The 12265-nt window shown below is 40.7% G+C and overlaps 1 protein-coding gene across 1 annotated transcript in view; it reads left to right on the plus strand.

Moving 5' to 3' along the window:
• The window catches only part of AGBL4 (AGBL carboxypeptidase 4), a 2019815-nt gene that overhangs the window by 1146462 nt on the left and 861088 nt on the right, over positions 1–12265 (plus strand). Inside the window, exon 5 of the mRNA XM_040360525.1 lies at positions 5088–5127. Coding sequence (XP_040216459.1) covers positions 5088–5127 — 40 coding nt within the window. The remainder of the gene's footprint in view (positions 1–5087; positions 5128–12265) is intronic.

The raw sequence follows: 12265 nt of genomic DNA on the forward strand, positions 1-12265 counted from the left end.
GGGTCGTCTTATACGGTGAGTACAGGCAAAAAATCTTAAAAAACTATAAAGTTAGGGGTCGTCTTATACGCCCGGTTGCCTTATACACTGGCAAATACAGTAATGCTACATGACAACAAAATTCCCAAAAGATAAAATAAACTGCTGTGAGCAACTGATGAAAATTGTAATATATATATATATATATATATATATATATATACAGTGTGTGTATGTGTATGTATATATATATATATATATATATACAGTGTGTGTATGTGTGTATATATATATATATATATATATATATATATATATATATATATATATATATATAATTACACATATTTCAAGAAGACATTATATGCATATGCAAAATACAACTTTCAGGTTTATTATGAGGTGAAAACAAACATTTGTTTCATTGCCACACTGTAGGATCTTCATTCAAATGCAAGCAGAGTGATTACTGATTCATCAAGGTCTTGTATGAAGAAAATGTGCATATTTATGTGCTTAATGTTAGGAATTAATGCACCTGCTTCTGGCATAAATGGGTTATATTTTTCATTGTAAATTGGACTGTCGTAATAAATAATGTGTATTTTCTTCTGCCTCGTTTCTTTTGATGTGCATTTTTCCAATCAGATAATATTTATCTGGAAAATTGCTTAAAAGTTGATAAATGGAAGAATCTCTTTTGTTTGATGGGAACCTTTATGTTAATTTTAAAGGTTATTAAAATATTAGCTTGGGAGTTTGGGAGTTATATATGCATACCTTCCAATTGTCTTGGTTTGGCCAGGACTGGCTTCAAGGGTGGACCCACAAAGAGTTTTCTTTTAAGAAATAAATTGGTTTGAGTTTATTGTTGCAACGGATAATGAGATAGTTAAAATATCCAAATGGATAGTTCAAGTAAAAATATACCAAAATGGAGAACTTCAGTTTGTAGATCTTTTTAAAGCATCCATTGCCAAGCAGTTATTAAAAAAATGAAAAACACAGCTGTCCCCCAGAGAAAGTTCTCTAGTTTACTAGATGTTACGTCATTCAACCTAGAAGTGGCAGACATCTTGTGAGCGTATTGCAGGAGAGATGTGTTCTGCAGCCTATTGCAGCTCCATTCACTTTTTATTCAGCGCTTAGGAAAAAAAGAAAAATAGCTTGGATTGGGCTCTAAAGAAATCCTGGGTCTTATTGCAGTATGATAACCTGGCCCATATATTATAGAACAGGCACTTCCAGGTACCTGTGCCCAAGTGTAGCACCCCTCTGACACCCTAAAAGCAGGATAGCACCTCCAGAGGCAGGGGCGGGCAAGCGTTTTACCCCATGACTAAAATGGGGGAACCGAGAAAGGATATTGGGCGCCACTCAATTTTGTCTTTTTAAAATGTTATTATGAAACAGTTCAGGAGGTGAGGGTTAGGGGTTTTAGATACTGTAGCGGATCACTTACAGACTCTCCAGATCCAGATCAATGTCCAGCTTTACAGTGTAGGAACCTTTAAGCCCACCTGACCACACTGTAGGGCACATTTCGAAATTTCAGTGCGTCCTTCAAGTGTGTAACCCAGGCCTTCTGAGAGACCAGTTTTCTTCCTGGCTCTCTCCAGCAAGGGGCCTCCTCTGAGTCTACTCATTGGTACAGCTTCCTCCAGACCAGGCAGGGCAATTTCAAGACCACTTCAGCACACATTAGGCCCCAAAACAGGCTATTGGGCCTAACAGCAGCATTCCATGCAGCAGCACCTCCCTAGGCCTCATCCCAGGGGAAGAAATCAAGCAAAAGGCCTGTCCCAAATATTTCAAATATAGCTATCCTCCTCCAGCATGCACCAGTGACCTATCCCTCCTATTGGATTGGCTGAAGAAAATATAAATATTGATAACTGTGTTTTGAAATCTCATACTATGACCAGTGATACCAGTGACATCTACTTGTGACGGTGAGAAATCACAAGCCAGCTTAAACTTCAGATGAAAAACGATTACAATCAGTCTGAGCTAACTACAGCCCAGCCAAAAATGTAATTTACATAGTAGCATGTTTAGGACAAGGGGGTTACATGAGAGGAGGTAAAACTCAAGACTCTATTATGGAACAGAGATTTCATGGTCACACTTTAGTCTGTTACTTCCATACTTTCATGGGTTACTATTGACTATTGTAGCTGCCCATCATATTGAGTGCTCAGTCATGTCTGCTATACAGTGCGGGGGACCACTATATCATAATGGAAGAAGCTACAGGTAGACTATAACTACTGACATGTTATACAGGTTTGGTCAGTGACTCACCTGGATTTATTGAGCTACAGGGTTAGAGTATTTCACATGTGTCAGTAATTTAAAGGACAACCCAGCAGCCTTGGCATGCATCTGAACTCTGAATAAAACAGTGGCCGTCATTGATCATGTGTTGATAAGTATGGTGTCATTCATTTCAGTAGGTCTCCTGAAAGGAATTTTGAAATCAATCTCAAGTCAGTTTTCTTTCAACTAGTGCTAGATGTATATTTCCCCTCAGTCATGAATGTCCAGGCACTCAGCTCGCTAGCTGTATATTTATTGCAGATGAACCCTCAAAGATGTGCACAGTTTAAGTAATTTGTGGGAAGCCATTGCTCCTCATCTGGTTGGGAAAACCTAGAAAGATCTATATCTTAGAGAATAAGGGCCATTTCAGACCTGTCCACTCTGCTGTGTTGCAGTAACACATGAGTTTTAGCGCACAATGGGGTTGATTTACTGAAGGCAAATACATTGTGCACCTTGCAAAGTGCAGTTGCTCAGAGCTTAGTGAATGAGTAGAAGCTCTGCTGACTTCCATCATCAAATCATGTGCAAGCAAAAATTCTGTGTTTTTTTTTATATTCTTTGCAGGTGATTGGGTATTCTTAGCAAAGTGGAGCTTTACCTCATTTACTAAGCTCTGGAGCAACTGCACCTGCAGAGTGCAACTGAACTTTGCAAAGTCCAAAGTCTAGTGGCCTTTAGTAAATCAACCCCATTATGACACTCAATAACTGTGTTATGTTAAGGCCCCTTTCACATTGGCGGACCGTTCGTCCGTTTATTACAAGTCCGTTTACGGACTTGTAATGCATCCCTATGGGATCGCGTCCGTTAGCGGATTGAGCATCCGCTAACGTCCGCAACCATCCGCGTCCGTCAGGATCCGGTTTTTTTCGGACGGAAGAAAACCCTATTTTTCTTCCGTCCGGCGGAACGGATCGGATGAAGACGGACAGTAGGTCCGTCTTCATCCGATTCCCCATAGGGGAGAGCAGAGGAAAGACAGGGCGGTCTCTGCACAGTGTGCGGGGACCGCCCTGTCCGCCGACAGCTCAGCGGGGATTACGGATGATCCCCACTGAGCCGACAGACACACACGGAGCGGACACAAAAACGTTCCGCTCCGTGTGAAAGAGGCCTAAGGCAGTCTATTCTAATGAATGTCCTGCCAACACACCAGAAGAGACAAAAAAAAATCAGACAGGCGCCATTTTTTTATGTAGAGCACCACGATACATGGTAGTGCGTTACTGTTCATTGTCACGCACTGCACTGCATGTACTGTACATCAGAGGTGAATTGAGTTAACTTGTTGGGTTGCTATTAAAAAGAATTGCTTAACATGCAGTGGCATAACGTGCATTAACGCATGCATTCTTGCAATGCACCACACTGTAAATAGAAAAAAGCTGCGCCAAATATTAAAACTAATAACCAGTTAATTAGCAAGCATAAGAGGATAAATGCACTGGGTATACTCCTGTCAGAGCAAAAAACAACAGTTCATTTCATATGCTGGTCTTCTAAATATTGATTAGACAACACCGCAGTGACTCCAGCAATCCATCAACGAGTGAAAAGCCCACCACCGAATACAATGGCCGCTTACCAGAGGGCAAGCCCAGTATGACAGTCGGCTATGACCCAGCCGCGGCCTTAAATCTCCGGAAAGGATAGGACCCCAACATGGATTCACCCAGAGTGGAAATTCCACGACTTCATCCGTGCTCATAAGTTCATTAGGTCAGTTGAAACAAAGAGAAGGGAGACCATAGCGTAACTCAGCGATAATAACATTTATTAAAAAAAGAATGGTACTTACAAAATTTCAAAATAAAAACAGCATCTAAAAGTTGCCGGCCGGCATATGGAAAACCCTTCCTCCTCACTTCAGCATGGTGACGTCATTGCGCGTCCTTCCATACGCATTTCGTCATCAGCAGACGTTGTCAATGGGAATATTTTTTTTAATGCACCACACTGGAAAGGTGTGAATTTTGCCCTAACAGGCAGTGTGTAATGCTTGCATCTGTGACATTGTGTGCTTTTATTAAAGTATATATGGCCAGCCTCAGATATATAAATATAAATAGACTTGTTTCTGGTAAAAACAATATGTAATTGGCTTGCATTTATTTTCTTTATCATGGGTAGGATAAATAAAAATAAAAAATTTAATTATTTTAGCCAGGTACATAGGAACACTGCATTTTATAACTTTTGTATTCTTTGGGTTCCTTTTCACATGTTTTCCTCCATATCCCTTGCTACCTTTGTTGTAAAAAGCTTGTTGTTTATAATGTTTAGTAGCTCAAGCTAAAATGCACAGTGGGGGAGATATACTAAAAACTGGTGCACACAGAATCTGGTGCAACTGTGCATAGTAACCAATCAGCTTCCGGGTTCTCTTGTCAAAGCATAATTGAACCAGCTGGAGTTAGAAGCTGATTGGTTACTATGCACAGCTGCATCAGATTCTGTGTGCACCTATTTTAGTAAATCTCCCCCAGTGGGATTGATTTACTAAAACTGGTGAGTGCAGAATCTGGTGCAGCCGTGCATAGTAACCAATCAGCTTCTAACGTTAGCTTGTTCAATTACACTTTGCAAAGAAAAACCTGGAAGCTGATTGGTTTCTATGCAGAGCTGCACCAGATTTTGCACTCTCCAGTTTTAGTAAACCAACCCGAGCGAGTCAGGGGAGTGGGTCATTCCACATTAATCTTAAAAATCAAACCTAAACATTTATGTTTTATTTTTAAAGAAACTTTATTTTAACATATTTTTTGCTTCTACTTCTTTTACAGCAACAGCGGAGACTTGATCTTCTTACTATTACCAACCCTGGTGAGTACCTAAACATTATGCTTCTCGCCCGCGACCAATGAACAATTTCTTGGATTGCCACTGATCAATAAGGCAGGCTGAAAGTTCTGTATTTTCTGTACTTTACTAAATGAAAATTGAAATATAACTTGGAAACTAGTAAAAAATCTTACACTTGTGCAATGTGACTACCATGCAATTCAGGAAAAAAAGTTCTGTAAAAATGTTCAGTTATCGTAACTAACTAGTGTCATACATACTGTGGGCTTTTATATACCGTATAGCCACATACGCCTGTATAATAATGTATATAATAAATACTACAAGCAAAATCATTTAATGTAGTACTATTAAATAATAATGGATGTATGGTCACAGAAAGACAATTTGTCAGCATCATTCCTGTCCAGTCCTGAGCTGGATCTCGTGACTTGCAGTAATGTCTCACACTGCCGGCCTCTGAGTTTTGCTAGTCAAAGGATGATGGCAGGGGCAGACTGACCATTCGGGCACTCGGGCACTGCCTGAGGGCCCCATGCCACTAGGGGGCCCCATCAGGGTTGCCAGCCACAGTAAAACCAGGGACAGTATGTAAAAATCTGTGTTTTTTTTTAAATCCCAAGATTATAGTTGCCCCCACTCTCCAGTACATTTTCAGTGTGTGTATGTGTATTCTGTGTGTATGTATACTGTGTGTGTATATTGTGTGTCTATGTGTGTATACTGTGTATGTATACTGTATGTGTGTGTGTATACTGTGTGGCCCCGTAATCTATTGCCTGGGGGCCCCATAATCTCCTATTGCCTGTGGCCCAATAATCTCCTATTGCCCGGGGGCCTCATAATCTCCTATTGCCCGGGGGCCTCATGAGTTGTCAGTCCGCCCCTGGATGATGGCATGATCTCTTGTGATCCATCTGTGAGCTCCCAATCCTATTGGAGTTCTGAGTGATCACTGATCACCTTGTCAAAGTACCGGACCTTACAAAATTGTAGGGATTCCAGAAGACCATTATAACATTTTTGTTGACTTCTAAAGATGTCTGTTCAGCTGAATAGTTGATTTGTGAATGCTGTTCTTTGTTGTAGTTCAGTGTAAGCTGATAATTTGATATAGAAGTTAGAAATTATTATTTAGCATGGCTGCAGACTTTACAATTGCCCGGAGGCACAGTGGTGCCAGATGTTTCTTGCAATATGGTCATTGATGATGGTTAACTTTGATATAAAACAAATGAGTATATGTAGTTTGGGAATCTGTATATGGTCACTATGAAAGTGAGTAGTATTCTTCATCACCATAGAAATTGCTTGAGCGAAAAGATGCAACTCTGGTTGTTTATGGTCAGGATTTTGTGTTGTTTTTATAGTATGTTGGCATTGTGTTGGTTATTATCTGGGGTGGTGTTGGAGAAAGTGGTGTATTATTTGTATTTAGTAGTTTGCCTGTTATTTTAATCTGTGTTATTTATTCTAAGTTGTATTTTAATTGTATGGATGTTTTATTTGTAGTGTAGTTATAATTTAGTTATTTGGTGTTAATGGCTGTTATTGGTAAGTTTGTTGTGTTTTTGCATCTTGTTCAGTCTATTGTTATGATCTTGTGTTTCTCTTTGTTAAGTGTGTCCGTGTCGTAACAATTTCCCAATTTTCCCTTTGGGATTAATAAAGTATTCTGTATTCTGTACCGTAATGGTTTTGATATTGGGCACCATAACACACAGTGGCAGCCCCGCAAATACCTATGGAGGTTAGATTGTAAGCTCTAACGGGCAGGGCCCTGTATTTTTCCTGTATTGAATTTTATTGTAACTATACTATCTGCCCTACTGTTGTAAAGCACTGCGCAAACTGCCGGCGCTATATAAATCCTGTATAATAATAATAATAATATTATACAGCCAAAAAAGGGGATATATGTTTTTAAAATGTAAAAGCTCAAGTATTACAGAACAAGTCATTTTTTGTCATTTGTTTTGTTGTAGTTTTATATATCATGCAATATAATTGCTTTAACACACCTACACATGAATACTTGACATCCATGAATGTACAATACCAATCTGGCATGTACTGCTCATTAAATAGACGTACACAGGGCTTTTTTTCAGGAGGAACATGGGGGAATACAATTCCAGCACCACCAGCATTTAATGTATGTAATGGCAAGGGGTGCTGGAGGGTCTATTGTAACTGGTAGGTATATATTTTTCAATGTTTGCTAGGGGGCGTCTTATGTTGCTGAGTGGTCAATTGTTGGTGGGAGGGATCAACTTTTGAGAGAGAGGTTTATTTTTGCTTGTTGCTGGAAGACCTGTTGCTGCTGGGGTTATAGTGTTGCTGGGGTGGTATTTTGTAATGGGGGGAATTGTTGCTGGGGAGGAGGGTTTAATGTTGTGTGAGGGATCTATTGTTGCTTGGGGGGGGATCTTATGTTTTTGGGGCGGGTCTATTGTTGCTGTGGGAGATCTATTGTTGCTGGGTAGCTCTATTTTTGCTGGGGGATCTAGTGTGCCTGGAATGGGGGTCTATTGTTGCTGGGGCAGAGCTATTGATGCTGGGTTGGGGTCTATTGTTGCTGACTCTAGGGGACCTATTTTACTGCTTTTTTGTTATCATTAACAAATTGCATTATGTTGCAAATTAATACACCACAAAATAATACTTGGTTCTGCATTTTCTAAAGGGGGTGGTACTGGGAGGTGGGTAGTGGGTAGAACGAAGGGACGGTACTTGGAGGTGTGTAGGGGCAGAGACAAGGGGTGTCTTAAAAGGGGGGTGTTCCCTATGGGGGGGGGTCAGCCCTGTCCCAAGGAGAGTTGACTAATTTTAATATTTCAGACAAGTTTGTCAGTGCTTAAGGCTGCTTTTAAACATGCAGCTAAATTGCAGAACCTCTGAAAAGTGATCCTTATTCAGATTGCTTTTCAGAGACATTTTACAGGTGGTAAGGAGGCAATATGACACCTCCTCACTGCCTGTTTTTACCTGGTAAATGCCACACCAATGCATTCACAGGCATCCCCATTCTGCCCACCGAATGCGAGGGGATCATTTGTTTTTTAATTATCCTCCCGTTATTATTGTCAACTTATTGACATACATAATTATTTACATACAGTACTCCCTTAACCCAACACAAGAAACACCTACCTATCACATACAAGGGTTCTTCAGAAAGTTTCCACACTTTTTTAACTTTATTATATACATAAAAGTGCAGAAACTTTTTGAAGACCCCCTTCTTCGTACATTTGAATATTTCTACAATTCTCTATTCTTCCTTCCTTACGCCACCGCGACACTACACTCTTGGGAGTTTTAACTTTGCATCCTATACCACTGATCTGAGATTACCACATTAGGTTTTTTACACTCTCTCGACCAAATGCTATAGGTCTCTCCCCCTTTCTCGTCTCTCAGTGCCGTTCGGTTAACAAAAGTCACCATCTGGTACCCCTTCATGGAATTCCTTCACAATCACTGAACCCCCACAAAATATCCTCTTCCCATCACAAACATGTCTCTTTTCATATACCTTTTACATGTTCTCCAAATTTCCACTTCTCAACTCCACATATGTTTCCAAATTCCCCATGTTTAAAAAAAAAAAAAAACAACAGAATCTTTGAGCGAGGGCATCAATTCCTCCATTAAACATAAATAGGTAGATTCAGTAAGAGTTAGGCCGGCTTATCAGTAGATAAGCCGACCAAACTCAGAATCTACGCCGACTTATGTTTAAGCGTATTCTCAAACAGAGATACGCTTAAACATATCTAAGATAAGACGGCTTGCAGCGTCCTATCTTAGGTTGCAATTTTTCGGATAGCCGTTAGGTGGCGCTTCCATTGCGGTCGGCGTAGAATATGTAAATGAGTTGATACGCCGATTCACGAACGTACGCCCGGCCGCCGCAGTAGTTTTACGCCGTTTCCGTAAGGCATTAGCAGGCCTAAAGTTATTCCATCTATTAGGTGGAATAACAATGTTAAAGTATGGCCGCCGTTCCCGCCGCGAGATTCGTTTTTTTTTACGTCGTTTGCGTAAGTCGTCTGCGAATCAGGATTTACGTCGTTTACGTCCACGTTGAAATCAATAGGCCCGTGCGGCGTACTTAGCCGCAATGCGCACTGGGAAATGTAGGCGCCCGGCGCATGCGCATTAACAAGAAACGTAAAAAACGTGAGGTCAAGCCTCATTACCATAAAACACGCCCCGCTCCAACACATTTGAATTTGGCGCCCTTACGCCCGCCCGCTTTAGGCTACGCCGCCGCATATTAGCAGGCAAGTACATTGAGAATCATGTACTTGCCTAGCTAACTTACGGCGGCGTAGCCTAAACACGCTAAGCTACGCCGCCGTAACTATAGGCTTCTCTACCTAAATCTACCTATAAGAATCTACTTTTATGATCTAATATTTCTTTGCTTGAAAATCCTCTGAACACCAATATTTTTGAATAAGCCTTTTAGCTGCATTTAAAAATTAGGCATTCATTATCTCCTATATTGTGCTACCGAGGTGTCTGTGCTATCATGGAATAGGCCTGTCAATGGCTCCATGGGCATGCATATTCCTGTTATTTTTTAAATATTATCAACTATTCCTTTCCAAAAAAAAAATCTGTATTTTAGGACAAATCCACCATGTATGTGCAAATGTTCCATGGGATCTGCAAGCATCCTCTCCAACAGACCATAATATTTCTGGTTGTATCCTATGCGCTCTTATTGGAGTAACATACCACCTAGCAAGCAATTAAAATTGTATTTAAAGTTTAAAGATTCACAGATGAGGTATGTGCCAAATGTAGTATATTTATTCTTTGTCTTTGCTCCAATGTTGCCTCCCACTCTTTCTCTTATTTACTTAAAGTGTTCCTAAACCCAGGAGCCTGCATTCACTATATCTGGTCTCCCACAGTACACAGAACATGGAAATGCAATTATTTTAGGAAATGTAAACTGCCAAATACCTTTTTTTATCAGTGTTCTATCAGGAGTTTTCATTCTCTAACTGTTCTATGAGGCTGCATGACCCCTGACCCTCTGTCTGGACAGTGCTGATTGGCCCTGTGCTGATCACATGTAACCCCTGACATGTCCCAGAAGATTGCAGGGAAGGAAGGGGGATAGATGAACTTCCTTCCGGCGCCGCGGAGCCAGGGGAAGAAGTGGGAGCTGGGTGCCCGTAAAAACAGGGTACCTGCTCCTCCCCCAAAAAAATTACATGCCAAATGTGGCATGTCAGGGGGTCACCAGCACTTAAAGCGGAAGTTCGATTTTTGGGTGGAACTCCGCTTCAAGGTGTGGCATATAATACACAAAGGAATTTAATTGGGAGCATATCTCACCATTATATTGTCTCTCATTTTTTCAGCTGGAACTTGCCATTCACAGCCGGGCGCCCACAGTTAGAATGCCGGCGCCTTTAGTGAGGAGGGGGAGAGGAGCGGGGCATGGTACGCCCGCATTGCTGGACCGTGAGACAGGGGAGTGTCTGATTGTTAAAAGTCAGCTGCTACACTTTTTGTAGCTGCTGACTTTTAAATGGGTGTAACTCCGCTTTAAATACATTTTCCATCAGTGGATTATTATTCTTATGGAAACTACAAAAACTATGCGGTATCCAATCCAACATTTCTAGTGGGGTCTTACTTTGAAGATTTTTCATCCTAGTCCAGCTTCTATGCTTGATATTCTGTGTCTAGTCAGTTGTGTGGGATATGGTCGGGATACCTTTGTCCGTATATGGTCAAAGATGTCAACGGGTGGACCCATCCCTTGTGGCATCATTGATCCCCCCTTTGAACCCCCATTTATTTATTTAAATGTGGGGGGGCAGGCTTTTCTTTTTTACCAGCGGGTCGTGATTGATTGACTTATATTGCTAGACAACATGATTGACGATGGGTCTACAACAGGCGACTGGTCAAAAACTGTATTGTGTTTGTATTTCCATTTTTTTGCTGAATGAGGAGTATGGTATACCCCATACTCATTCACATGAGGGGGGGGCAGAATCTGTGGGGCCTTTGTTAAAGGAAGCTTACAGATTCTGATAAGTCACCCCCGCACCCCCATAACCACCGGTCCAGGTTTGTGGGGAAGAGGCCCTTGTCTTCATCAACATGGGAACAAGATGCTTTGCCACGCTCGTCCCCCTTCTTTCCTGGCCTGCTGGGCTGAATGCTCAGATAAGGGTCTGGTATCGTTTCTTTTTTTTTTTTTTGGGGGGGGGGGGGGTGGAACCATATTTTTTCAAATTTTTTACTTACAGCTTATTTGTTTACCTTTTGCTGTCAGCTGTGAATCCCCCGGCTGACAGCAGAGATGACATGTTTAGCTGTTGAAGTAAGATGAGTCTGTGCAGCTAATGTGTAATAACTATCTGCTGTAGTGCCCAAAACTCAATTCAGCATGGCTTTCTTGCTACAGCGTCAAAGATTCAATCAGAAGGTGCCAAAACCTTGAGCTTTCTTCTTCTGATTACTCAGCAATGGCAACATTAACAAGCAATGTCTACAGTGCTAGGATCTCTCTTCATGTGACAGATTTGTTTAAATGGACAGCCAGTATCTGAATCAAACGTAACTCTTATAATGTCAAGTTTAATTTGGGGTTTAATTTGTCAGTTTATAATAATTGTCACCAAGCATTCAATTTTGTTTGTTCATTTTGTCCATCATTTCCTGTTCCTCCACCCCAATGACAAATTCAGAATTGCAAATCATCTAATGAAAGAATACATTTTGATACAGTAATTAATGCATTTTTTGTTTTACTGTTTGCACAGAATCTTTAAGGAATGTGTAATGTTTTATATATTTTTATATATTCTCTTATTAATTTTAGGCCAAAAAAAGAATGTTAAAAAAATAAAAAATAAATGTATTTTCAGCAAGAACAGAAAATGACCCGTTGATCCTGCCAGACATGCAGCATTCTTATTTCTTGTACATTGAGCTGAAATCTCACAAAATGATATTAACTTCCCCCTAGTTCTCTTCTGTGAGCTACAGAAAACTCTACCCCAATGTGATGTAGATGAGGGGAGGAAGGGGTGTTTTTAGCCCTAATCAGGATAGCAGGATATGGTCACAATGCTGTTGTCTCCATAGTTTCAGTACATTAATTGACTCAATGTTGGCGCCA

Source organism: Rana temporaria, chromosome 7 (genome assembly GCF_905171775.1).
Source record: "Rana temporaria chromosome 7, aRanTem1.1, whole genome shotgun sequence".
Lineage (NCBI taxonomy): Eukaryota > Metazoa > Chordata > Amphibia > Anura > Ranidae > Rana > Rana temporaria.